We start from the raw sequence: 27,500 nt of genomic DNA on the forward strand, positions 1-27,500 counted from the left end.
GGTTCAAACAATTCACTTCGCGGATGGGTCGTCTAGCCCCTTGTAATAGGCTTAGAATCCCAATAACAAAAAAATTGGTGTAACCAAAGACCATGCTTTGGTAAAGACGTGAAGGTTTGCTCCTGTAGCCTACAGATGAAAGGACACGCCCATGGAGCAACAAGTGGATGACACGCGACTATTAAGACGCACAGAAACAGTTGGGCACAGCGCCATTTGGAGCAAGGGGAGACATATTGACCAGAGAAACAGGGAAGTAGAATGTGGACACTATTATTATCTCTGTGGGAAGAAAACACCGACAGTAAAAAGTCAAGGCAGGGTTAGCAACGGCCGAAAATAGCGCTTGATCGGTACGGCTTACCTGCGGTTGCAGAGAAAGGGCGACGATAAAAATCACGGTCCACTGCTGTCCCCGGCCCCGTTCTTTCCTCATCTCTGTCCTGGTGCTGATCCTCGCGCCTCCCCTGCAGCAATCAACCGGCTTTCGTCCGTGCGCTCGTTCTCTCTCCATCTCAACGTCAAAGGATCGAGGACGTAAAACAATGCGGTGTCCCCTCTACTCTATAATATCCCTTTCTCAACTCTCTTTGAGCGTCAGTTCATCGCGTCGTATTTGGCATTGTTGCCTTTCTTGTGTTGTTCCCCTTGGGGAGTTCCTCCTGCCTGCCCGCCCCTCCTCGACCACTCTCCCCGGCTTCTCCCTCTCTTGGTGCGGTATCCAGAGTGGGTCTTTCCACAGAAGAAGAAAAAACACTCTCACTCCACCAGGTCGATCTTCCCTCCACCTGCCGTTAAAGGCGTTGAATGTCAGACCTGCTGGCTCCCTGACTTGAGCTCTCTTCCCAATTACACTCTCCCTCTGCGCAACGCACTCGCCCTTCAAACTAAACACATACGCATACACCCTTTCCTTCTTTGCGCAAAGGACTCACATTGATAGCCACATGAAGTATAATCTCCCTCCCTACAAGTCAAGACTCTACGCTCTCTTGTTTATCCACTGCATGCTTCGTCCCTCACTCTATCCGTAGACTTTCCAACCCGTGTGGTCACTTTCGCTCAGAATTAACCGATCCGAATCACCCAGGTCCCGATCAAGTAACCGTGCGTATCCGCGGTGGGAAAGAACTCAGCGAAAAGGGATGCCAGCCAGTGACGAGAGGCTGTGTGTGTGTGTGTGTGTGTGGGGGGGGGGGGGGGGTTAAACATGAGAGAAAGTGTGTTAATGTGCGCGAGGGGTGTGTCCCCTCAGGCAGAGGATATCCGTCTTCTCGTTTTATATGTGCACGCGGTCTGTAATTCAACTGGACTACGTAGTCGAATAACGTGTCCAGTGGCGACCCGTCATTCAGAGCAAAGACAAAATAAAAACTTGTTTTGCAATGTTATTTTGGCCTTAATACATGTCACATATCGGTTTGCAAACAATGTTAAAACAAAATAGCATTGAGTTAAAAAAGCTGCATTCAAACATGGTCTCTTTTTTGCTTTCTTGAATAAGGCAGCACCAAAATGCAGGTGTTTCAGCCGCATTATGTGGTAGTGGGGTAGCCAGCGGAAAATAAAGAGCGTAGGGGTTGGTGATGTTCTCTAGTCGCCCCGTAATTGGCTCAGTGTTCTGGTACTCATTGGGACACCACGTCACCGCAACATCTACGGGGAGAGCTAGAAAGTTCAAGCCCCTTAGGTGCTGCCACAGATTTACATAAGAAGTGCCCATCCAAGAAGGCTCAAGGTCATTGGCCACAGATAAAATGACGTCAAATCACGTTATATCTACTGTAGTTTAGTTTGGACTGATCATGTCAACATCATACTTTCAAAATCTTAGCTAGCAGTCATCATTATGAATCAAGTCAACTATCTACTGGCAAATCCTTTTCATATGAAGATACATTCTAGATCAAACATTTCAGTGCTCATCGGCCATTGGACATATACATTACACAACAAGTTGGTACTCTCAAATTCAACAATGAGTGGTTTGGAAGGAATCACTGGCTAACTAAAAGCATTGCAAAGCAATCACTGGCCTGCTATTTGTTGGAGAGGGTGTGCTGTCCAAGTCTGGGTTTAAGGGTCTCTTTTCCAAGCTGAAAAGGATAACATTCATATGCAACAACATGGCCAGAAAAGATGGAATAAATTGTCCATGCTGTCAATCCAGCATGACTTCTGCCACTTTCAAAGCAACTGGAAACACAGAACTGGGAAATCTCAGACTTTAATGAGTTCAAGACAAATGGGAACTCGGGGAAAAAACGAGCTCCGACTGGGAAATACGTTTTGAACGTTCATTCAACTTGGAATTCCAAGTCGGGAACTCTGACCTCTTTCTGGAGCTCTGACCTGAAGATCACTGACGTCATGATTCAAACTTGTTTTTTTCTGAGTTCCCAGTTGTCTTGAAAGCACCATAAATCCAGATAATCACAGACTTTGATGACAAAGATTGATGACAAAATTTGTCCACAAGAAGGACCGCCACTCCACCTTCCTGTTCAAGTGAACATAGCACAAGGTGAGTGCAACAATGTATTTTATGCTGCTGCATAAATTATATAATATGCCAGGAAGATATGTATACTGTAGCTAAAAATATAATACTAAGTGTATGTGGTGTATTAAGCTGTTAGTAGCCCATGTGCCTCACCCAATTTGGTCCCTTTTCCCCTCATAACTTTATCCTATGCTTCTGACTTGGTGTACAAGGAGAACATTGTAAGAATGGCTCATGTTCTGAATTATGTTGCTGTACATTTCAAAAGCGCTGAACAAATAGTTATATCGACTACACCCATTTTAGCTAGCTCATTAAAGTCTGAATCTAAATTACGGATTGCTTCTTATCCTCTCATTGTTCCCTTATGCCATAGTTTGTACATCTCAATTGTCAGTTGAAACCACATTTGTTTATGCAAGTCAGCCATGTCTTTTTTTTTTACAAGGCAATGGATGAGGCTGAATGAACTGTTTCGCTGACAGACAAGGCTCCGCTGATAGCCAGGTGTAGCGGTGGTAAGGATTCATGCCATGGTGCTGAAACGAAACCTCTGCTGTTGGGACAGCTTTATGTAGACAATTTGCGGGCACCGTTATAGTGCAATCAATGTATTGTTCAATGTTGTGTTGTGTAGTGGATTTGCTGGCATGCATACATTTTTGTTGTTGTTCAGTTTGCCCCGCCAAGAATTACATTCTAAAATCGCCACTGAATGTGCTTTACCCTAGTTTCCGGCCTCGGTTAATCCGGTATAGATCAAAGCGCTGCTGTGCCAATTAAGTAGGCTGTCAGTCACAGCCTGCACTGTCAGTAACTGGTCGGCGAATTGAAAGAGTTCTATGGGACTACCTCCGCGCAATTAGGGGACCACGTATTATGGTAGTGGAGAATGAGGCCTGTCTGCAAAACAAAGCCGAGAAAAAAAAGATCCTAAAGTTTGTCTGTTAGATCGAGTTTGAGTTCGAAGGGACCCCTTGCCATTGAGAGTGGACATACCGGTGGCTGAGCAAAGTATTTTGGCGTTCATGCTGTGCTATTCTTACAAAGCCAGACAGCGGTTGATGATTGGCCCGTTTTAAAGGCTTTGATTATGCGTGTACACGCAAGGACAGTACACCATTTCTCCCAGTTTTGACCGTCTAGTGTCTGTGTGCGTGACTGCTTCTGCATGTTTACAATTATACATGCCTGGAAAACTACACACATTCCACCACTTCATTATACCGCCAACTAATAAAGGGGTAGTTGCCATATAGCCATAACAAACGTTTTAAAAAATGATTTCCTCTAAAACCTATAGCCTAGTTACAATAAACTATAACTGAACAAGTATTGAGCTTATATCCAATTTAATGAAGCATTGCATGCATTACTGCCTTGAATTTGTCCTCCGGTGTGACTTCACAATTAATCTCAATGTAAAAGTTTTAATGATTTCCAAATAGACAAGAAAAGTATTATTACAAAAATAATACAAAAAATACAATGTTCTCGTATGATAACCAAGTGTCTCTCATTTTAGTAAGGATTCACAGTAATTTCACTAAACCTTGATTTAAAAAAGCAATTATCTTACTTGTGTATTATTGTAATGTTATCTGGCTCAAGTGAAACAATTATTTTTACATTTTGTCCAAGACAACCATTTCTTCCCATTTCATTTGGGCTATTGGCTTCACCCCATAGGACATTATGTCACACCGATGGACAATACACAGCAGGCAGTCAAATTGTACATAATTAATGACACTTTCATACGTTTTTGAACACTACAAATGCTTCAAAAGATCCATTCTAAACATCCATAATAGGAAAGGGGGATACCTAGTCAGTTGTACAACTGAACGCCTTCAACTGAAATGTGTCTTCTGCATTGAACCCAACCCCTCTGAATTAGAGAGGTGCAGGGGGGGGCTGCCTTAACCGACATCCACGTCTTCGGCGTAGATGTCGGTGAACTGCCTTGCTCAGGGGCAGAACGACCGATGTGTACCATGTCAGCTCGGGGATTCGATCCAGCAACCTTTCGGTTACTGGCCCAATGCTCTAACCACTAGTGGATCCTCATTAAAGGATTTGAAGTGTAGTCTACTCGATTACAGTTACAGGGCCACCAAAGAGTCCTGTATTGTTATTTTCCCTCACCACCTCCCTGAATCAGGAGTGGAGAATGTGTGTGCCTGCTGCCTCCCTTGGATGCTGTAGACATTTCTCAGGCTCCTGCACTGAAATCCAACCCTGATTCCCCTTTATCCAGGGTCACCATGATAGGCACAGAAACTGCCTCAAATGGGCACACATTCGAATGATAAGCCGGTGCCAAAAAGCGAGAGTTACACCCATATGCATAGCAGTGCTGAGGCAGCACCAGCACCAAGACCCAAGCTCACTTGTGGGCCCTGAGTGGGAGGCCCCAATCTACCCACAGCTGAATCAGCTTGAGAGGTGTTCTATTGAAGGGGTTTTGGAGTATACCTCACAGCAGAGCCAACTACCACAGCCAGCACCCAATATCTGCCTGCACCATCACAGGAACCAGGCAAAATAACTAGATCGATCCAGAGCAATGTTCACCTGGAGCAATGTTCACCTGGAGCAATGTTCACCTGGAGCAATGTTCACCTGGAGCAATGTTTACCTGGAGCAATGTTCACCTGGAGCAATGTTTACCTGGAGCAATGTTCACCTGGAGCAATGTTCACCTGGAGCAATGATCACCTGGAGCAATGTTCACCTGGAGCAATTTTCACCTGGAGCAATGTTCACCTGCCAAGAGTGAGAAACCAGGCGTGGGAGAATGAATACATAAATATTGCACTCAGAACCATTTAAAATGATCGAATTGCAACAGGATACAAATAGGTCTAATGTAAATAAGTGTTATTTGATTAACAATAAGTCCCCAAAAAATGAATTAAATGAGTTTATTAATGGGTTACGTCCCATGGAGTCACAGCTATTTCCTCTGGTGTGACACCATCTTAATTTCACACCAAGGGGAGAAAAAAAAGATGTCACTGTTGGAAATCTCAGGCTGTAGGCTCCATTTTGTGTCTTATTGTTAGCAGTACAGTCATCCATATGATTTCACCATAACATTGTTTTCATTACTTTTTATACTTCAATTGTCCAGAAAAAAATAGGATTGTTTTTATATATACGTTCTAAAAGCTTCACACCAAATGACAAATACAGGTGCAATATTTAGCAAAATATTCCTGATAAAGTTTACAACCTGTTCATGCCATGTGCTCCAGCCATGTCTTCCATACTCCCTTCTTGCAAGAGAACCCTCCCCAGCGCAATAGTGCCCAAATGCTGGCTTGCTGTTTAATCACAGCATTGTGTCCCACACCTGGTGGACGTTGCTTTTAGGGACAAATATGTCATCAATCAGAACTATGAATAGACTTGGGGACTATTGTCTCTTGAAATACACTTCTGTGTTATAACTAAAATAATAGGTGAAGTGAACGTTACTCGTTTAATTATTATTATTTTTTTACAAAGTTCCACAATTGTCACGTTTTGTTGAACATTTTTAGAAAACAAATAATATACTGCATGAATTCACTCATGACCAAGTAAAAAAAAAAAAAACTTGTAGGCTATTACAATTGTAGCCAATTGAAGTTGTTATATTTGTGTTTGACATCATGGTAAAAAGAAAAGGGGTGTAAGGTCAACTACCCAAAGCATCTGGTTTCCTGTATTTGCATAAAGATACCATTGTATGGCGCCATCTTGACCTTGAATACATTTTATATAAGTGGATGAGAAGCATACGATGAAAGAGAGGTGTAGGTTGTGTCTTTCAGGCATTTTGCCACTGGATTCACTAAACATTTTCCGCTGTCCAACTAGTTCCTGTCCGCGCGTCCGTTGGAACCAACACTACAGGACAATATGTCCGCTTCATGTCTGAAATATAATGAGCCAATTTCGGTGATCCCGGTCCTCCCCCTCTCTTTCCCTTCTGTGAGAGCAGGGATGGACTTGTTGCTGACATTGACGCTCCTGGCAACCAGTAGTCCTAGTGTCTCCGTTGCCCCGCACTGCAACGTGACCCGTGGACGGAACAGAGGGCTCGTGAAGCGTGCAGTGCTTATTAGCATAGAGCACCAGTGACCTCGAGACGTGCTGAATTTCAATCCTCCTCCCTCCCTCCAGAATGAAGCAATCTGCAGATCGATTCTACATTGTATTGGCACCTGGTGACGAGTGAAGGGCCTGTTGTTGTCATCTACAACGGCAGCTCAATGTACAGAGCGACTTGGTCGATAATTGCTTTGAATACCAGACATTAGTGTTTGGGTGGTTGGCGCCATCTGATGGTGACACATAAGTAATGAAATATCATCAAGGGAACTATCCAGTAGTTCTAACTGGTGACGTTTTAGGACATTTCATGGGCACAAATGAAGGATGTGTGTATATATAGGGTCCATGCATCATTGGAGGCTGTTTTCAACAGGATCTAGGCTATCCGTATAATACGCCGAGTATAACCATTCAATAACCCCATAGGCTACTTTACTTCAAAGCAATAACAAATGTACACAATCACAGTAGCCAGTTTACTGTTGAGTGTCAAAGCATGAGAACGGCCAGAGTGCTTTGAAGAAAGCTACAGATCTACTCCGGATAGTGAGTGATGGCCAACCAGTGCTCCCCAATGACGCAGCAAGCCCCCTACACAGTGGGCTTCGTGTGAAAGACCCTTCAAACAGGACAGGAGTAGCCTACAGTAAACTCCCCTTAAAAATAAAAAAGGTGAAGTACTTAATTCAGGCTTAGCTTAAACTGTTATTGTCTTTGGAATGCTATTGATGTTCTAATCAATATATACGTAGACGTGCTTGGAATTGTCCCACGCAGATGGCGGATAAGTTGCCTCAGTTCCCCCGGCTGAAAGGTCCCAGTGTAGTGAATGGTGAGTCATTAGGCATGTCGCCAAGAGCATGGGACACTGACAAACACACACACAGACACACACACACACACACACACACACACACACACACACACACACACACACACACACACACACACACACACACACACACACACACACACACACACACACACACACACACACACACACACACACACACACACAGTGCCCCAGCAGCGAAGGTCAGCGCTTTCTCAAGGCAAAATAAGGGAGTGTGGAAAGGCTTGGGAAAACTGCAGAAGAATAAGCATTTTGTGTACACTGTAGATCTGACCTAAAGAGAATGATTCAGGGAACAGTAGAAGTCAACAACATTGTTTGCACTGGATATAGTTGATGGTACAGGCCTCTCCCTTCTTAAACCCAGTTAGAGAGGGGAAGGTGCTCCTTCTTGACAAGCAACTACTCTCCAATATTCTAAGAGCCTGTTCTCACTAAGCCTGTAGTGAACACGATGGGAGACAGAGACCTGGCTTGAAGCGCACGGCGCAGCAGGTGTTTATTTGTAAAGGACCACAGGAGGAGGCAGGTAGCTGTGTCCAGGGGCAGGCAGAAGGTCATACACAGGGGGTCAAAAAAGGCAACAGTACAGGCAGGGAAAAGGCTAGTAACGTCGTCCGGGAGATCAGGCAATAGGTTGATGATAGGCTAAAGTACAGGCAGGGGAATAGGCAAAAGGCGTCGTTAGTGAGGCGGTCAAAAACAATCATCCACTGGAGGATTCAATTACGGGAAGCCCAGCGCTCAGAATAGAAGTGCATCACCAAACAAACAATACCTCACAGTGATGGGGTGCAAAGAACTGAACTAAAGAGTGTGTGATAATGACATACGGGTGTGTGAACAGGTGATCAGAATTCAGGTGATTGGGATCTTAGAGAGTGAGCTGTGTTCAGGGGATCTTCGTGTTTGAGAGTGTGAGTTGGAAGCAGATGTTACAAAGCCATGGGGGAAATCATGGGGTCCGCCAATTCTAACTCATGAATAAACTAACTTAGGTAACTGGTATGTTTCATAAACATAAATGTGTCATAAGCACAGGCAAAATAGTATGGTCCATGTTGTCTTGGAATGACCTCAAATTCAACCACAAGCAGTTAAGACACTTCATGAACTACACCCTTTTGAACACTTTTGTACAGACAGAGAACAGTGGAACATTTATAGTTTTGTGGGAGCAATGACGTCCTGGAAAGAACACAAATTATTTAGTGACAGTAGGACACCAGTAAAAAGCCAGTGACCACCAGAGTGCTAAAAAGACTCCTAAAAGCCCTTGTCTGGCTAGCTCCGAGTGCTATGAAATGACACCCTTTCCTTCTCTCCTATGTTTAATTAGGGGTGCACAGCAAAACCAAAGCATTGCTTGGTAACCTTTGTCACGAAGAAACTAGAGGCCATGTGTCACGCCCTGACCTTAGTTATCTCTGTTTTCTTTATTCTTTTGGTTAGGTCAGGGTGTGACGAGGGTGGGTATGCTTGTTTCGTATTGTCTAGGGTTTTTGCAAGTCTAGGGGTTTAGTAGGTCTAGGTATGTCTATGGTAGCCTGATTATGGTTCCCAATCAGAGGCAGCTGTTTATCGTTGTCTCTGATTGGGGACCATATTTAGATAGCCATTTCCCTTGGTTATTTGTAGGTTCTTATTCTATGTTTAGTTGCCTGTTTGCACTATCCATATTAGCGTCATGTTTTGTTATTTTGTTCAGTGTTTCATTCTTTATTACAGAAGAATGTACGCACATCACGCTGCGCCTTGGTCTCCTCCTTACAACGAACGTAACACCACGAGTAACTTGGCCAAAAAGAATGGAACCGAAGGAAACTATTAACAATCCACTGTTTGATTTTGTAACGCTAATGCTTAAAATAATCATAATGAATCATCGTCTCATTGACTGAAAGTCAGATTCACTCCAAATGTGGTCTTTGGACACAATAGTCCCTAAAGAGATAGAAAAAAGACTGCTGATGCATTCAAAGATGGCCACACTATAGTGTGATTTGGGAATAAGTGGGGCAATTTTTGCATTTCGGTCTTCTGTAACCTCTTTTGACATCTATCCAACATAGATCTAGTTTTGTTCCGTGGAATAAAAATTGTGGATCTAAATGTTTTTCCTCATAATCCTGGTCTATCAGACCATCATTTTATTATGTTTGAAATTGTAAAAAATAATCTGCTCAGGACCCCAAAAAAGGATTATCAAAAGCTGCTCTATAAATTATCAGACAACTCAAAGATTGTTAGATGCCTTTCCAGACTCCTTCCACCTACCCAAGGACATTGGAGTACAAAAATCAGTTAACCACCAAACCGAGGATCTAAACTTAACCTTGCGTAATACCCTAGATGCAGTCGCACCTCAAAAAACAAAAACCATTTGTTCACACGAAACAAACTCGCGGGTATATAGAAAATACATGAGCCCTGAAGCAAGCTTTCAGAAAATTGGAACTGAAATGGCGCTCCAACAAACTGGAAGTCTTCCGACTAGCTTGGAAAGGCCGTACTGTGCAATATCGAAGAACCCTCACTGCTGCTCAATCAGACTACTTTTCCAACCTGATTGAGAATAAAAACAATCCAACATATTTTTGATACTGTCGCAAAGCTAACGAAAAAGTAGCATTCCCCAAGTGAGGATGGCCTTCACTTCAGCAGTGATGAATTCATGAATTTCTTCGATGAATAGATCATGATCATTAGAAAGCAAATGACATACTCTTTGAATATGCATATTTCTCCAGAACTGAGTTGTCCTGAGTCTGCAGTGAACTGCCAGGACCTAGGATCAATGGAGACACTCAAGTTTTTATATCCTCTATCTCTCAACATGTTCACGAAAATAGTCATGGCCTCTAAACCTCCCAGCTGCCTACTGGACCCCATTCCAACTAAACTACTGAAAGAGCTGCTTCCTGTGCTCAGCCCTCTTATGTTGAACATAATAAATGGCTTCCTATCCTATGTGTACCAAACTCACTAAAAGTGGCAGTAATTAAGCCTTCCTGAAAAATGAAACGCTCCAGTCTGGTTTGAGACCACATCATAGTACTGAGACAGCACTTGTGAAGGTGGTAAATTACCTTCTTCTGGAGTCGGACCAAGCATCTGTCCTCATGCTCCTAGACCTTAGTGCCGCTTTTGACACCATCGATCTACACATTCTTTTGGAGAGATTGAAAACCCTAATTGGTCTACACGGACATGTTCTTGCCTGGTTTAGATTTCATCTGTCCGAAAGACATCAGTTCGTCTCTGTGGATGGTTTGTTTCGATGTTCCTCAAGGTTCCGTTTTAGGACCACTATAGTTTTCACTATATATTCTATGTCAACTTTCACTGCGATGCAGACGACACAGCTGTACATGTCGATGAAACATGGTGAAATCCCAAAATCACCTACCCTGGAAGCCTGTGTTTGAGACATAAGGAAGTGGATGGCGACAAATGTTTTACTTTTAAACTCGGACAAAACAGAGATGCCAGTTCAATATATCCTGCCCGTTTGGCCCTGTCTAGGGGTATTGTCAGACGGGGCCACAGTGTCCCCCGACCACCCCCCAGTCTGTCTCCAGTATCTATGCTACAATAGTATATGTGCCGGTGGCTAGGGTCAGTCTGTCCTATCTGGTATAGATCTCAGTCTGTCCTGTGTGATCTTATGTATGCTCCCTTTAATTCTCCAATCTCTCTCTCTCCCCTCCCAGAGGACCTGAGCCCCATAGGACCTGAGCCCCCTCTCTGCCATACCTGCTGTCTCGACCTCTGAATCCTATGTTTCTGGCCTTTCTAGGTAGTTTTTCCTAGCCTCCGTGCTTCTACATCTGCATTGCTTGCAGTTTGGATTTTAGGCTGGGTTTCTGTATAAGCACTTTGTGACATCTGCTGCTGGAGTGCTTTATAAATACATTTATGAAGCATAAATAAATACATGTGATTCATTTGATTGATATAAGCCCAACACATGATACATTTCTGAAATCCTCAAGATGTTTCCTAATCACACAAAAAAAGCTCATGTTCATATGATTTTCACACGAGGCATGACATCCATTTGCGTAAAAAGCATATTGCGTCAAAACCATATTTTCAGTTCAAATTTGGTAGACTAGGACAGCAGGTTAGATAAACCTGGCCACCATTATTATATTCCTAATTGCAATTCAATTTTGTATGATTAGGAAACATCTAAGGATTTCAGAAATGTATAGTGTTTTGGACATATAGTGCCTTTCGAAAGTATTCACACTCTTTGACTGTGTTGTTACAGCCTGAATATAAAAAAATATGACATTTAAATGTTGTGTCACTGATCTACACACAATAACCCATAATTCCCAAGCAGAATTTGTACTTGTGCTCTGATAAATTGTCCGATAAATTGCATGGATGAACTCTGTTACAGAATTTGTAGTTCTAAAAGTAGCGAGACCCTTTGCTATGAGACTCGAAATTGAGCTCTGGTGCATCCTGTTTCCGTTGACAATCCTGGAGATGTTTCTACAACTTGATTGGAGTCCACCTGTGGTAAAATTCAATTGATTGGACATGATTTGGGAAGGCACACACCTGTCTATATAAAAGGTCCAACAGTTGACAGTGCATGTTATATAAAAAACCAAGCCATGAGGTTGATGGAATTGTCTGTAGAGCTCAGAGACAGGATTGTTTTGAGACACAGATCTGGTGAAGGGTACCAAAGCATTTCTGCAGCATTGCAGGTTCCCAAGAACACAGTGGCCTGCATCATTCTTAAATGGAAAAAGTTTGGAACCACCAAAATGGGGTGCCGCCCGGCCAAACTGAGCAATCGGGAGAAGGTCCTTGGTCAGGGAGGTGACCAAGAACCCGATGGTCACTCTGACAGAGCTCTAGAGTTCCTCTGTGGAGGTGGGACAACCATCTCTGCAGAACTCCACCAATCAGGCCTTTATGGTAGAGTGGCCAGACGGAAGCCACTTCTCAGTAAAAGTTACATGACAGCCCACTTGGAGTTTGCCAAAAGGCACCTAAAGACTCTCAGACAATGATAAATAAGATTCTCTGTTCTGATGTAACCAAGATTGAACTCTTTGACCTGAACTCCAAGTGTCACGTCTTGAGGAAACCTGGCTCCATCCCTACTGTGAAGCATGGTGGTGGCAGCATCATGCTGTGGGGATGTTTATCAGCAGCAGGGACTGGGAGACTATTGAGGATCGAGGGAAAGATGAACGGAGCAAAGTATTGAGAGATCCTTGATGAAAGCGCTCTGGACCTCAGACTGGGGCGAAGGTTCACCTTCCAACAGGACAACAAACCTAATCACACACCCAAGAGAATGCAGGAATGGCTTCCGGACAAGTCTCGGAATATCCTTGAGTGGCCCAGCCAGAACCCGGACTTGAACCCAATCGAACATCTCAGGAGAGACCTGAAAATAGCTGTGCAGCAACGATCCCCATCCAACCTGCCAGAGCTTGAAAGGATCTACACAGAAGAGATGGGAGAACCTTCCAGAAGGACAACCATCTCTGCAGCACTCCACCAATGAGGCCTTTATGGTAGAGTGGCCAGACGGAAGACACTCCTCAGTAAAAAGGCACATGACAGCCCGCTTGGAGTTTGCCAAAATATATATATATTTGAAATGGATTTTTCACCTAAAAGTGTGGGGCTCAAAACAGGTGTTGCCCTGCCCTGAAGGACAGATCGCCACTGTCACCGAGTTCATCTGACTCTGTAAGTAAAAAAGAAGAAAGGCTTAATGGCGAAGGCACTTAAAGACAGTGCAATTTGAAAAAGTAGATTGTGCTGACTTATTGTTTCAAGGCTGACCAAAACTTCTTTAAACGAATTGAGCACAAAGGAAAATAGCATTGATGAAATGGGCCATCCAGACATTGTTGTCTGATTCATGGTAGAAATGAGATGAAACTACAGTGGCTTGAGGCCAGACAGGGCAGGAAGTGAGTCCGTAATGATGATTTACGTGGTAGCACAGAGCCATTTGATTATGACACAATGCTCCAGAAAGAAAGAAATCTCATTACTTTATAGGTTATAATAATCAAATGGAAACATTATCACTCAAATGTTTTACTTGATTGTAGAATTATTAAGTGGAGGGCACAAACTCAAGTTCTATCACAAGTGCAGACAAGAGGCCAGATCAAAGTTTAGACTAACAGTCCCACCAGTCCCCTTACTGCAACATGCTGGGAAAAGCATCATATTTCTCACTGCATGAGTTAGTTAGACACATAGATGCAACATTGTAGTGTCTGTAAGAACATGGACATCTCCATTTTGCAGTGGTGTAAAGTACTTCATTAAAAATACTTTAAATTACTACTTAAGTCGTTTTTTGGGGGTGTCTGTACTTTACTATTCATATTTGACTACTTTTACTCCACTTCATTCCTAAAGAGAATAATGTACTTTTTACTCCTTACATTTTCCCTGACACCCAAAAGTACTCGTTACATTTTGAATGCTCAGCAGGACAGGAAAATTGTCTAACTAGTGCACTTATCAAGAGAACATCCCCTGGTAATCCCTACTGCCTCTGATCTGACAGACTCACTTCGTTTGTAAATGATGTCTGAGTGTTGAACTGTGCCCCTGGCGATCCGTAAATTAAAAAAAATAAAAAACAAGAACATTGTCGTCTGGTTTGCTTAATATAAGGAATGTGAAATTATTTATGCTTTTACTTTTGATACTTAAGTACATTTAAAACCAAATACTTTGACTTTTACTCAAGTAGTATTTTACTGTGACTTTTACTTAAGTAATTTTCTTCTAAGGTATCTTACTTTTACTCAAGTATGAAAATTGGGTACTTTTTCCACCACTGCCATTTTGACGTAGTCAATTTTCTTCTACTTGAATGAGATGGTAAACAAACTGAAAGGGTGAACACTGCCACCTGGAGTGTGTGTTTGAACAGGTGTAAAGCCAAGGCTGGCGATTTAATGCCACCTGCAGTTATGGAACATTTGCTCATGAGTATAATTCATTTGCTGATCCATAGAGATGGAAAAAGGCCTCATTACATCTGTGCCAGTATGGTGTCTGTGACAGCATGGGCAGTGCCATTGAGGCCATCTCCATTTTGAAGTAGTCCATTGTCTTCACGATTGACTGATCCTTCCTGATGACCCAGTTGGACATGTCACCAGGAGGGATCAGACAATGAAGTTCGAAGTCTCATCCAGTTGACTACATAAAAAAATGGTGGAAGCTCTCAATGGCGCTGCCCACGTAAATAAAGCCTTTTGGCCATAAGAGGCCTTGATCATTCTCTATGGGCTGATCCCTCCTGATGACCTGGATGGAATCATGTGATCCTTCCTTAACCCATAGGAAGTCCCACCCAATTGACTACTTCAAAATGGTGAAAGTCCTCAATGGCACTTGCTGAAACTGGCTTTTGGGCACTAGAGTCCTCTATCATTCAATGTGGTTGGACACTAGACTCCTGACACGCCATGGAAAACACTGCCTTCATCGGGGTGTTAATCAAAACCATCGCTGTGGTTTTGATACGGAAACACTGACTCAGTATAAGACGTACATGAAGTTACAGTAGGCTGTTTGATAGAACATATTAACTAGGCAAGTCAGCTAAGAACAAATTCTTATTTACAATGACGGCCTACACCGGCCAAACTAACAACACTGGGCCAATTGTGCGCCACCATATGGGACTTCCAATCACGCCCGGTTGTGATACAGCCTGGAATTGAACCAGGGTCTGTAGTGACTCCTCTAGCACTGAGATGCAGTGCCGTCGACCCCCTGCGCCACTCTGGAGCCCATCCCTATAGACATAATGATATATCTGGTCTAGAGATACTAGATGTGCAAAAACCCATATCTGGGGCCATATGTAACAAACGTCTCCGAATAGGAGTGCTGAACTAGGATCAGGTGTTGTATCCACAAAGCATATCAGAGGAATAGTGCTGATATAGGATCTGTCCATATCATAGACATCATGATCTAAAAGTTGTGGATAGGGGCCCAGGTCCCACTTCTCCATGTAATATTAAATTGTGCTCTAGAAGTGAAATCAGTAGACGGGTTGGCTGCCACTACAAAACAATGCACTCGATGGGGCCGAAAGACATGCTTCGTTCTGAATTTGAACGTTCAGCTTGCAACAATGAGACGCTGTAATGTGGGGAATCAGACTGCTGGTTTGAGCTTGTTTGGAGGTGTCGAGACTGATTTCATGTCAATGCTAATATGGGAAAGAGTTGCTAGGTAACCCACAACTAACAATTTATTTGAGACAAGTGCTCATTGTGCAAATGTATTTATGTTTCCAATAAACATTGAGACAAAATACAGATTGCCGTCAGAAATCTAAGCCAACCTAGCCTGTTTTGCCCCAGAGTCACGCACGTGTCGGTTTTGTTGCTAAACAACCAGCCCGTCTATATAGTCCCCGGGTGTCTCCCCGGACAGAAAAGCAGAAACGTACACACAGCATTAGTCATTATAAAAAGCACACATTTTAATCAAACATAAAAGCTCCAGGTACAATGTCTGGATGAAACAGACCCTGGGTGCAATGCTTTTTAACAAAAAATAAAAAAATATACTTACATACAAAACACCAGATTTTGTCCTCAAGGAATGGGTGCAGAAACTGACATACTTGAAAACGAGTCTTAACCTGGCTATGCAAATGTCAGCTAACTATCCTCTATGTCGGCACCAAATCACTAAACCAACATAGTCCTGACACTTCATTGTTTTTGAGCCTGGCGTCAGCATTCCAATCATCACAATCCTGCCCTTATGTCGTCTCCTCTAAAACCGCTGGCAACCTACCATCAGATACAAAGAAAGTCATCTCCAGTTATTCTAAATTAGTACGGGAGCACAGGAAGGGCAGTAACAAGACAATTACAAGAAAAAATATGTCCATGCTGAACTTCAAAACTAAGAGGGTAAAAAGACTTGCTCTCCTATAGGCGTCGGTGATGAAGGGGATCGTCCAATCACCACTCCTTACCTTCTGGTGGAGGCTGAAACAATTCTTATGTCATAATCTGTAAGCAGAGCAAGGAGCAGCAACAAATGTGTGAGGGAGCCTGGGTGGAGAGCTTGGGGGGTGGGGACTTGTATCGCACTGTGATTTCTTAGCGAAGGACAGGTTAGTAGTCGGCTCTATGCTGGTTTAGTTTAATGGGGAAGAAGGATCTCTGTCTGTGTGTGTGTGTGTGTGTGTGTGTGTGTGTGTGTGTGTGTGTGTGTGTGTGTGTGTGTGTGTGTGTGTGTGTGTGTGTGTGTGTGTGTGTGTGTGTGTGTGTGTGTGTGTGTGTGTGTGTGTGTGTGTGTGTGTGTGAACCACTCAAGAGCTCTCTGGTGTGTTATTTCTTGGCGAATGAGATCTTCATGGCGTTGGTCTGGGTGATCTTGAAGCCCTGCAGTGCCTCCCTGGCCGCTCCAGCCTGCACGTCATTATCAAACTCCACAAAGGCAATGTCGTGGCGACCAGGCACCAGACGCACCTCTTTGAACCCAGGGAACCTAAAGTGGGAAAACAGTCATCGGGACAGAGCGTCGGCGCAGACTTGTTCAAGACATCAAGGGTCTATACTTGTCAAGATGTTCAATCTCACCATACAAACACTAGTTAACATAAACACTATATTGGAAACTGAACAGATATGTTCCAATACTACAGAACATGGAGGAATAAACATGACATTTTTCACACTGCACCAAGGAGTATAGGAGAAGGGGTGAATAAAATGAAGAGGTACTAACTGGTTGAAGAGCATAGACAGCATGAGCTCGTTGGTCTCCTCTGGGAGGTTGGTGAGGAAAAGGATGTGGTTGGGAGGGTTTTCTGCAACCTGGAGGTAAGGAAGATCACATTTATCTATATCTATATATATCTATATCTATCTATATATATATATATATATTTTAAGTTACAGAGCAAGATTATACAGTCAGACGATTGACAAGCAAACTCAAAATTACAATGTTCCACCTAACAGACCTGCTGCGTAGTTATTGGCTCAGCGTCGCCTGGGTTAGGGTTCGGCTGGCCATCATTGTAAATAACAATTTGTTCTTAACTTACTTGCCTAGTTAAATAAAGGTGCAACAAACAAAAAAATATCACAAGATATAAACAAACACGTGATCCATACCTGGGCGTGGGGCATTTGCCCGGGCATCATCCCACCTGGAGGCATGGCACCAGGGAGCATCCCCCCAGGGCCCATCCCTGGAGGTGGCATCATGCCTGGCGGGGGCATGTAGGGGGGCTGCCCTGGCATTGGCATCATACGAGGAGCTCCACTCATGGGTGGCATTCCCTTCAGAAGACCAAGAATGTTCAATGAAAAAAACAAATCAGCTGCATTATCATTTAGCGATACACGTAGAATAACACACAATCCGCCATTTTAGATAGACTTGTCTTAAAAGGAAACATGTTAAGCACAATGACTAACAGTGGCATTGTGGATACAAATGTGGTTGTGTCTCTTCAGAATCTCAGTACAACACTTACAGGCATGGGTGTTGGAACTCCAGGGCCCATGGGTACTACAGGGGTCCCTGGCACACCCTTTTTGGCCCCTGCAGCCTCTGGGCCCTTGACCTTGGCCCTCTTCTCCTTCTTACGGTCACGCTCCACATAGGTGCCCTTCATTTTAGCGATGATGTCAGAGTCCCCCTTGGCGTACCCAATACGCTGCCATGAGGAAGAGGTACAGTTAACGACAGGACTATTTACAGGAATGCATATTAGAGAATCATCATTATCTAGCAAAACACGTGTCAGGCAAAAGCTAGCTGATGTGTACCAAGGTGTTAATTGGCAGTAGCTCACCATAGGTTTGTCATAGAATGGGAACCCCTGCATGGAACGCAGGGCATTGGAGGCGCTGTTGACCTCCTTGAAGATGACAAAAGCCTGACCCCTCATCTTCAGGGAGCGGGCAACCAAAATGTCCAGGATTTGACCAAACTGAGAGAAGATTGCGTACAACGACTTCTTCAGTTCTGGGAGACAAATGGTACAAACAAGACATGTTTAGGCAAGGAGCCATTGGCATGGTTGATGAGTAAACACAAACACGGGATAAAAATTGAAGGGTGTTGCCAGCTTTAAGCTCTAACCATCTTTTTTAATCTTCTCGTTCAGGTTGTTGATGTATATGGTGTGGTTGAGGCGCATATCCGGAGCAGCCATCTTCTGTGAAATAAAAGAGGTGAGTGTCAGCGCCCTATTGCCTCGTCTGTAAGTAGCTAGATGAATAAAAAGTTGGTAGCTAACTTGCAAATGATAAAATATGTTAAATAGACAAAAACATAACCATTAAGAAGTTGTATTTACCTTTCAGTACTGGGATGCACAATGGCCTCGAAAGAGATGAATGAAACGAACTACACGGTTTTTTTGTGCTGGAGCTTGCTAGCTAACGTAACAGACACCCTTGAGAGCTAACAACGCCAACTATTTTTAATTGGCTGGTGTAATTTCCGGATCCTGTCCAGAACAGCTTTTCATTGGATTGTTTTAGCCACCCTCTTAACATCATTGGATATGCAGTGCTACATTTGACGCACCCGTCCTTTTTAACATTGCCGCTCATTCACGAGAGTCAGCCTGAGCAAGATGCTGCGCAGATGATCAAATGGATTGGCTTTTACGGCTCTAAAGAAATAGGCTTCAACATACCCTTATGATATTATCATCGCGCAATCTATTGAGTTTGAGAGCCCATCAATATGTTTCAAACAGCTATTATTTGGTTCAAAAGATGAACTGCTTTTCAATTATTTTGTTATTGATAGATAGCTAGCAAAGTAGGTCTTCTGTTCTGTAACATTGCTGTAGCAAATGCCACATTGTAGCCGCAGCTGCCACTTTAAATGATCGCCGAGTTTGTTACCAAATATGGCTTTATTCTGCAAGCTAGCTACCTGCTAGTCCTAACGTGTAAAAACTTCAAAATAGCTCCCAGGTCTGCGCTTGAAGTCGTCTCGTTACAACTAAACCAGCCATGCAATAGAGTGTTAATCAAACTGCATGTCATATGAACGTATTTCAGAAACATATTTCGCAACATATGTCATGGTGTAACATATCTAGCTCGACATGGCATCAGATGGAGAAGCTCTGGCAGTAAGTTAAGCAATACGGAGATCAATTCATAGGTCTACACACCATAATGTGTATTTAAATGTTTTATTATGTATCACTAAATCATTAATGCAACTTGATTCCATCAGTGGGTCATATGTGTCATGTCAATAGCTTCCGGTCATGTAGTTAAATAAAGGTTAACAAAATAATTAAATATATTCCCTTCTCTCAGTCTCTTATCACACAGAATTGCACAGCAGTGACAGAGGGTATTTCAATGGAGCATCCACCTCCTCCACCACCACCAGGACCACCCCCACCGACAGCTGCCTCGGGGCCAAGCAAGAAGAAGCTGTACCAGGCCATAGCGGCAGGAAAGACCCCTGTCGAGGGGGATCATGCAGAGGCCCGGTTGCTGCTCAGTCAGAGGGAGAGCAGGTGAGGCGAACTGCCTACAGAGAAACAGAAGTTATCAGACAAGCGTAGAAGCTAAAGCCTATTTATAGGATCTCCAACATGGTGGTTGGAAAATCACTGAAAGAACTCTGCAGGTAGTAGCGTATCTGTTAACCGTAACCGAAAGTTTATTTTTATATGGCTTACAGGTTATGGAATGGGGTCATCAGTCACACATTGGGTAACACTCTCCACCTTTATAATCAGTGTACTGGGGTGGGGGTGTTCTGCGGGGTGTTCTGCACCTGGGCATTCAGTTTCAAACCATTTCTGTCCATGAAAGCAGCACTGTAGTGACCCTGTGGGAGTTTCAACTACAAATAGAACACAAATGCAAGAAGATAGATGATGCTCTGAGCTATCCCACCAAGACCATTCTACTGTACATACGACTGTGATATATGCACTATTCAATAACTCATTTGTTACCAGGTGGAGGTAGGAAAGTCTGTTTTGTGGTGTGGCTGACTGTTTACTGGTTGATGTAGTTTCAGGAAGGACCTGCAGTGGATGCTGTTTAACAAGTATGTGCCTTCCCTCATCCAAGACGGCCCACAGTAAGTCACGTATAAAGCTTTATTTAGGCTTTTCAAAATGGAGCCGTCCTCCGTCGAAGTAATCACTGATCTAATACATGTGCATTCCTCTTTCTTCCCGAAGCTGATGTCGCTTGTTTGTCGTTTTGTCGTTAAAGGTGACGTTATACTTCCTAAGGTACATCCCCCTGCCTGAGGTGTGTGTGTTTTTACCTGTAGATGTGGTCTGGTGGCTCTATGGATGGCTGGTCACCTACTACAGCCCCCTCTGAGTGTTTCCATGGAGGCTGTGGTACAGACAGCGATGGACAGGGGCTACACAGCACAGGGGGAGATGTTCTCCGGTAATGCTTTAGTCTTCTACGCTGCATACTCTCAACGACACCAGCAGAGCTATACTTTATTAGTGAGACTAATGTGTATGTGTGTGTGTGTGTGTGTCTGATTCAGCTAGTGACATGGCCATGCTTGCAGAGGAGGTGTGTGGGTGCAGGGCTGAGCTCCTGTCAGGAGGGATGAGTGGAGACAACTCTACAGCCATCCTGAAACACCTGGCTGACGGACAACCCGTCCTCATCCCGGATCCTTTATGCTCTCTCACATTCAGGCTGTTTGGAAGGACCCATCTGCTCTAGTCAGTCTGTCTCAGGTAGAGGTCGTTAGGTACTGATAGATGGTGTTCTTAAGGTAACCCAGCGGCAGTTATTAGGTTGTTATTGTGTATTTGACAACTTTACAATGGACATTTTGAAGTAAATGCCATGTGTAACAGTATAACTTTAGACCGTCCCCTCGCCCATACCTCGCCCATACCCGGGTGCGAACCAGGGACCCTGCACACATCAACAACAGTCACCCACGAAGCGTCGTTACCCATCGCTCCACAAAAGCCGCGGCCTTTGCAGAGCAAGGGGAACTACTACTTCAAGGTCTCAGAGCAAGTGACGTCGCCGATTGAAACGCTATTTAGCGCGAACACTGCTAACTAGCAAGCCATTTCACATCCGTTACACATGTTAATAGCTAACTTATCTGCAATATTTATTATACAGTATATGAGTAAAGTGATGTGTACTGTATGTGTATTTGAGGTCTTTGACTGCATAAACACAGATATGACGAGGATTTCAACCATGAGCCATGCCAACGCACTGGACACAGGGCACACTGGGCAGTGGCCTCAGGTTAGACCGGAGCTCCTTGACTGCAACACACATGCAATTCCCATGTCTTGACATTTGACCCTTCCTATAACCTCTCTATCTCTCCCAGGTGTCTTGTTGGGTCTGGACCAGGACAGCGTGAGCAGAGAGCACACCCAACCGGACCCCACCCTGCCCTGGCTACTCCTGCCCCAGGACAGCCCCTCATGCCCATGCCCCTGTCCCACTGTGGGGGCAAGAGAAGCATACATCCTGGCCAAGCAGGGCAAGAGCCTGCGCTATCAGCTGTGGGGCCTGGACAAGGTGGCCCAAAGCAATGCTCAGCTGAGGGAGATAGATCCCCAGAGGGCTGGGGACAGTACCCAGTATGTGGTACCTAAAGGAGGGGTGGAAGTTGGGCTGGCAGGCCAGGTCGTGTTGGTCCACACTGGGAGACAGACATAGTGATCATGGGCCTTCTCTCCTGGTGCACTGCTATGGTACAAATTGAGACCCATTGGCCCGGACACAGGAAAGCATGACAGTCTATAATGCTGGAAGTAGAGGACGTGTTGAAAGGGTCTAAGGATGCTTTCCTAGGTTGGCATTAATTTCTTCTATAGGACACCGGAGGATGATCATAAGGCAGTTCTTATCTGTCTACTACTTATCAGTATGAAACGTTTGAATGTAAAGTGGACTTTTGCCAAATCTGTGGCTCTTCTTATGGAGCCCGTTTTCCAGTACCTGAACAGATCCTGTGCCTTACTGAAATGTTTCCTTCACTTCACATGGTCGAAGGGGGCTGTAATATTGCATACGATGAGGACCCCGTACCTGCCTGTATTTATACTGATTATCAAGCAAACCCAAGTGCACACAGAATAAACTTATGTACTATTTACTGTTGGCAGTAGTTCATATCGTTGAAATGTGACCATGTCTATACGAGCGTTTCTGGGTATGATGCGTAAGAGTTAGACATGGTTTTTCCACAATGTAACGCTCACAGGAATCATATAACGTATACTGTCCCCTCCATATGTATTTGGACAGTGAAGTTAACATTTTTTAAATTATACTCCATTTTGGATTGCAGATCAAATGTATCATGAGGTGACAGTACAGAATGTCACCTTTTATTTGAGAGTTTTCATACATATCTATTTTACTTTTTAGAAATGAAAGCGCTTTGTATCCAACCCCCCCCATATGTTAAGAAGTCTTAAGTATTTGGACAAAGTCACTTAGTGTATTAAAGAGTCTACACACTCGGAAACCGTTTGTTTTGGGTTGTTTTGCCTACTCGATTACACGGAGTGAATTTCTCCAAATACTTATTACTTCTTGAAATGGGAGGGACTAGATACTTAGTGCTTCCATTTCCAAATGGTAAAACATATGTATGGAAATACCATCAAATAAAGCCGATATTCTGTACTATCGCCCAACATGAAACAGCATCTCAAATGTATTTTTCTTAAATACATTTGCTTCACTATCCAAATAGATGCATAGGGGAATGTAAAAACCCTTTCCACCAAATACGATTCATACTTCCGATAAGTTTGGTGTTGAGTAATGTGGAGACGAGGGGTTTCAGATTAGAAAGACTTGAGCTTAGTTCCAGTTTATTGCAATCAATGGTATTCTAGACAAAGAGAGCAAGGACCCATCTCAATCCTCTTAACATTCATATTTGTTGTGCCCCAGCATCTTGTAATGCACGGTCTCCTGAAGTACAGCACAGCGGAAGGGCTTAACCAAAAGTATCAAATATACATCTTAGGCCTACCCTTAATACACAGTCCAGCTCTCAGCCACACACAACAACCCAAGCAGTCCGAAAGCTGGTAACAGTCAGGTTAAGATCAAGAAGAGGATACATGGTACGTAAAGACATACTTTGTAAACAATACATTGTTCCAGAATATATATATATATACTTCCAGAATGTGTGCTTTTTATGGTGTGGAATATTTGAGAGATGTCAACAGTAGAAACAGGATTCCAGTTCCGCGATGTCAATGCTGACAGTCACATAATCGGTCACACACAGCACCCCTCTATTTCCTCGCTAGAGAAATCTGCTCACGCCACAAAGACACAAACTGTGTTGTCAGACACTGTTGAAGAATATGGAGTGAGACTCGGATGGGAATGTTGCCTGGCAGATCTACAAATCCAGAGACGAGACCTGACACCGTTCAGAAAAAGGTGTCAAATACAGTCACCGGCAGAAACGCATTAAAAAAAAAAAAAACTGACAACTGTCATTATGTGTGAGTTTGTGGTTGCATATTTATATCTAAACTTACAGAGGAATGGCTGTGTTAAACCAACATTATCTCGAAAGAAAAAAGTGTACCAAAACAAGGGCAGATGCAGAACCCGCCTTCAATTAGAAGAAAAAAAAATAGTCACCACAATGTCGTCTTTGATAGCAATGATTCTATATTCAATCAGATTCACATTAAAGTCTGACGTGTGGATGAACGTGTCATAAGAATCAGTAGCTCATTCATTCCAGTTTCAGGTGACTTGTTCAACTAGTAATCTCAGTTGTCAGGCCAATCGTTACCCATCTCAGAAAAAGTAAGTATCATTGAACTAAAGGAATAATGATCACAATAATTCAGATGAGTCAACTCACCAGAAAATGGTTTGCTTATAAAGAACCTGGGACACCAGAGTGAATCCATATTCAGGGACACACAGGCAGGACTAGTTTTGTTCAATGGCTTTTGTGAGGGACCCATTTGTGCAATACAGTCTAGTTATCGTGACCACCAAGGCATGTGCCCACTAGGAGGGAAATTAAAGAAGAAAAACATTTATCCCATCTGTTAGTTCAGTGGTTCCCAACCTTTTTCAGGTTACCGTACCACCAACTGAACGTTGCTCTGCCCAGAGTACCCCTGAAGTACCCCCTCGTGTGCATTTTACCAGTAGTCCTATGGTCTCCTGAGTCTTCTCTTCCCTGTGGATAGACCAAGTACACCCAGGGGTCCTAGTACCCCTGGTTGGGAATCACTTGTTAGTTTATCTGCTGGGTCAACTCCGCCAATCAGACACCACGCGGGTCAGACTAATCAACAACAGCCTCCAGTTTTCACCATAGAAAAAAATATATGTTACAGACATCAGTTCATACTTTGGGTTGACTCTCCAGCAAACTTTGGAATGATTCAAAAAAACAACAAAAAAACTATCTAGGCACAGGAAAAAAAGTACAGAGTAAAGAGGCTATTTGTTTAGGCAAACAAATGAAATACAACTGTATTTACATTAAAAGGCTGAGCACCGGATAAAGTTGAAAAAATATACATGTTTTTCCAGTGTTTCTAGTGTTGACATATATATAAAATAGTTTTAAAAGCATAAAGTGGTCCATAGTGAAAATAAAACATTGCTCCTCTAAGGTCACTTGAGGAGGATATATCCCATTGGAAAAGTCCAGTACATTATCATCATACTTGTGATAATATGAAGGTAGTGTGTGTGTGTGTGTGTCAGTGATAGTTGACGTCATAGCTCTTATAACGAGAGATGTTGATGAGGGATGACACACCACTGGTTGTGTGGACATGTTTCCTCACTCTGTCCACCATGCTCCGTGTGCTCCCTCGCTCTCTTTCGCGGTCATCGTCCTTTCCCTTCATCTAGTTTGCGTAATGACCAATTCCATCTGTTCGTCCCCAACTACATCCTCTGCTCTGACAAAGATGAGAGTGTTCTCTCCATCCTCTTTTTCTCCCTCTTCCAGGCCAACCCTTTGTTCTCTCTCACACGGCCCTCTCCCTCTCTCAAGGGCTGGGGGGGAGCATGGTACTGAGAATGTCTATGAGATTGTCCAGACCCCACAGGTAGCCATCCTCGTGGTTGCCCTCCATCCAGGGGGTCCGGTGGTCCAGGGTGAGGAGGGCAGGCAGGGGCACCGTCTTGCCAAAGTCTATCATCCACACACAGGCCTGCCCCGACGCATCATGCACAAACAGCAGGGAGCTGCCCACCACCTGGGAGAAAACAGGACAGTTGAGTTCAGTGTGAGTGTTTTAAAGATGCACTATGCAGAAATCGCTCCACCATTTCCTGGTTGCTAAAATTCTAATGGTTCGCCTAATTTCAGATTGTGACAAAACAAGCATGTATAGTGTACAGAATCATTGTACCATCTAAACCACTTTGAAATATATTTTCCATAACCAAAAATACTGTATTTAAAGCTGTTTGAAGCTGGTGTACAAAACTGAAAGTAAAAGAAGTTTAGGGTTTGGCCGTGCTAGGCCGTCATTGTAAATAAGAATTTGTTCTTAACTGAGGTGCCTAGTTAAAGGTTAAATAAATAAAACCTGTAAAAATGATTAGGGCACATAGAACAGATCTTCTGCTTCTTAGACTTGCTTTCAATGAGGATGACAGATCTTTAACTCACATTTCTATGTGAATTTGGTCAGGTAGCCCAAAAAGTTGCATATTGCAGCTTTAATAAGGAATTTGGATCATGTTCATATCAATTACATTGAATCATAACCCAGCAAAGAGGTTTGTTGAGGGAAAGTAATCATATCAAACGTTACTGTAAATATTGCCTTCATTTATTGCCTGTAAGTAAAGCAGAGTACAATGGCGTTTGTGTGTGTGTTACCTCATGTGTTCTGAAGAACTGGGATTTCTCCAGCACGGATCGCAGCTCTTTCAGACGTTGCAGGTAGAGGTTCTACCAGAGAGAGGAGAAAGGGGAGACAAACAGTCAAACAGACAGTCAATCTGAAGGGGCTGAGTAGCTCCCCTAGAACTCAAGTTCCCTTATGTGCCGCCCGACTAAATGTCCCTCTAGAAACACGTACCAGGATCTGAATGTTCCCATCCACAAAGTCTCCCAGGGCCTGCATGACCTGCTCTCTGTGTTTGGTCATCTTAAAGTTGGTGTTACACGTCCCGTCTGCTCTCTGCACAGCACAAATGACAAACAACAGTATTTAGTCACGTTATTGATGCAGTGAAAATAAACGTTTTAAATAAAATATGAAGTAAGGTTTATGTGACATCTTTTTGAGTGCGGATCCATCATACCAATTTCCTTGTCTCATTATTGTGACCTGGAACAAGTTACTGTGCACATACATTTGAAAAACAAATTTTTTCTTCTTAAAACTACTTTTTTTTCCAACCCCCTCATTCTGACCCCCAGTTGAACCCAGTGTGCTCCCTGACCTTGATGCCCTCGATGCGGAAGCCCAGAGTGGCAGTGGAGCTGAGGGTTTCTCTCCACTGCATGTATCTGGGCTTCAGGATGCCTTGTTGGGCTCTCTCCTGATCAGTAGGGGCCCCGGGGTCCACGGCCATCATCTTCTCATACATGTCCCTGCGGAGCCGCGGATGCTCCCTGGCCTTCAGTAGCTCCTCCTCCAGGTAAGTCCTGATAGGACAGGGAAGACAGGGTTAGTGGGCCAGCTCGTTATCTAACAGCGGAGTTATCCAACAATAGTGATCTCCTCTACACCATTGGTCCTGGAGAGCCTTAGGGCGTGCAGGATTACATTTTGAACTGATGAAGGTGGACTGACTGAAAGCTCAGCTACTTTTTTGCCTCCTGGACCTTCACTAAATCGGTTTTGAGTGTGTGGTAGATTCTGCCTATTATTTTCCAGCTCAGTACTGGAAACACCTAACTCGGGGCCTCCCAAGTGCCGCAGCGGGCTAAGGCACATCATCGCAGTGCTAGAGGCATCACTACAGACCCGTGTTCAATCCCGGGCTGTATCACAATTGGTCGTGATCGGGAGTCCCAAAG

The 27,500-nt window shown here is 43.7% G+C and overlaps 4 protein-coding genes across 5 annotated transcripts in view; 1 reads left to right on the top strand and 3 right to left on the bottom strand.

Annotated features, from left to right (window-relative positions):
• Positions 1-1,183, bottom strand: part of LOC123993095 (protein jagged-1b-like) — a 40,710-nt gene extending 39,527 nt beyond the window's left edge. Inside the window, exon 1 of the mRNA XM_046294877.1 lies at positions 365-1,183. Within this exon, the coding sequence (XP_046150833.1) occupies positions 365-514 (150 nt within the window). The 5' untranslated portion in view covers positions 515-1,183. The remainder of the gene's footprint in view (positions 1-364) is intronic.
• Positions 1,184-15,944: 14,761 nt separating this feature from the next.
• LOC123993098 (U1 small nuclear ribonucleoprotein A-like) lies at positions 15,945-18,968 on the bottom strand. 2 transcript variants are annotated; one of them, XM_046294881.1, is made up of 7 exons: positions 18,817-18,968; positions 18,600-18,675; positions 18,310-18,482; positions 17,989-18,171; positions 17,624-17,791; positions 17,232-17,320; positions 15,945-16,991 (listed from the first exon to the last, which is right to left on the bottom strand). In XM_046294881.1, the coding sequence occupies exons 2-7, from the start codon at positions 18,670-18,672 to the stop codon at positions 16,832-16,834; spliced, it is 846 nt and encodes a 281-aa protein (XP_046150837.1). In that variant the 5' UTR covers positions 18,673-18,675; positions 18,817-18,968; the 3' UTR covers positions 15,945-16,831. The 2 variants fall into 2 exon arrangements, with proteins under 2 accessions (XP_046150837.1, XP_046150836.1); XM_046294880.1 differs by having other exon boundaries at positions 16,853-17,320.
• Positions 18,969-19,055: 87 nt separating this feature from the next.
• lg13h19orf54 (linkage group 13 C19orf54 homolog) lies at positions 19,056-22,605 on the top strand. Its single transcript, XM_046294879.1, has 7 exons — positions 19,056-19,608; positions 19,802-20,007; positions 20,514-20,582; positions 20,781-20,905; positions 21,012-21,141; positions 21,675-21,745; positions 21,834-22,605. Exons 1-7 carry the CDS (start codon positions 19,582-19,584, stop codon positions 22,166-22,168), a joined length of 963 nt encoding a protein of 320 aa, XP_046150835.1. The 5' UTR covers positions 19,056-19,581; the 3' UTR covers positions 22,169-22,605.
• Positions 22,606-23,307: 702 nt separating this feature from the next.
• Positions 23,308-27,500, bottom strand: part of LOC123993096 (inositol-trisphosphate 3-kinase C-like) — an 18,185-nt gene continuing 13,992 nt past the window's right edge. Inside the window, exons 4-7 of the mRNA XM_046294878.1 lie at positions 26,921-27,125; positions 26,554-26,655; positions 26,352-26,423; positions 23,308-25,719 (exon numbers count right to left, since the gene is read on the bottom strand). Of these exons, the coding sequence (XP_046150834.1) occupies positions 25,510-25,719; positions 26,352-26,423; positions 26,554-26,655; positions 26,921-27,125 (589 nt within the window). The 3' untranslated portion in view covers positions 23,308-25,509. The remainder of the gene's footprint in view (positions 25,720-26,351; positions 26,424-26,553; positions 26,656-26,920; positions 27,126-27,500) is intronic.

This window comes from Oncorhynchus gorbuscha, linkage group LG13, assembly GCF_021184085.1.
Source record: "Oncorhynchus gorbuscha isolate QuinsamMale2020 ecotype Even-year linkage group LG13, OgorEven_v1.0, whole genome shotgun sequence".
Lineage (NCBI taxonomy): Eukaryota > Metazoa > Chordata > Actinopteri > Salmoniformes > Salmonidae > Oncorhynchus > Oncorhynchus gorbuscha.

Bases quoted from the DNA above. Each gene is read 5' to 3' on its own strand.
- lg13h19orf54 (XM_046294879.1), top strand. From the start codon at position 19,582: ATGGCATCAGATGGAGAAGCTCTGGCA. The intron at 20,008-20,513 runs GTGAGGCGAACT...TGGTTGATGTAG, and splicing joins CTCAGTCAGAGGGAGAGCAG to TTTCAGGAAGGACCTGCAGT. The intron at 21,746-21,833 runs GTTAGACCGGAG...TATCTCTCCCAG, and splicing joins ACACTGGGCAGTGGCCTCAG to GTGTCTTGTTGGGTCTGGAC.
- LOC123993098 (XM_046294880.1), bottom strand. From the start codon at position 18,672: ATGGCTGCTCCGGATATGCGCCTCAACCACACCATATACATCAACAAC. The intron at 18,172-18,309 runs GTGAGCTACTGC...TCCTCATGGCAG, and splicing joins CATTCTATGACAAACCTATG to CGTATTGGGTACGCCAAGGG. The intron at 17,321-17,623 runs GTATGGATCACG...CCTTACCTCCAG, and splicing joins GGCAAATGCCCCACGCCCAG to GTTGCAGAAAACCCTCCCAA.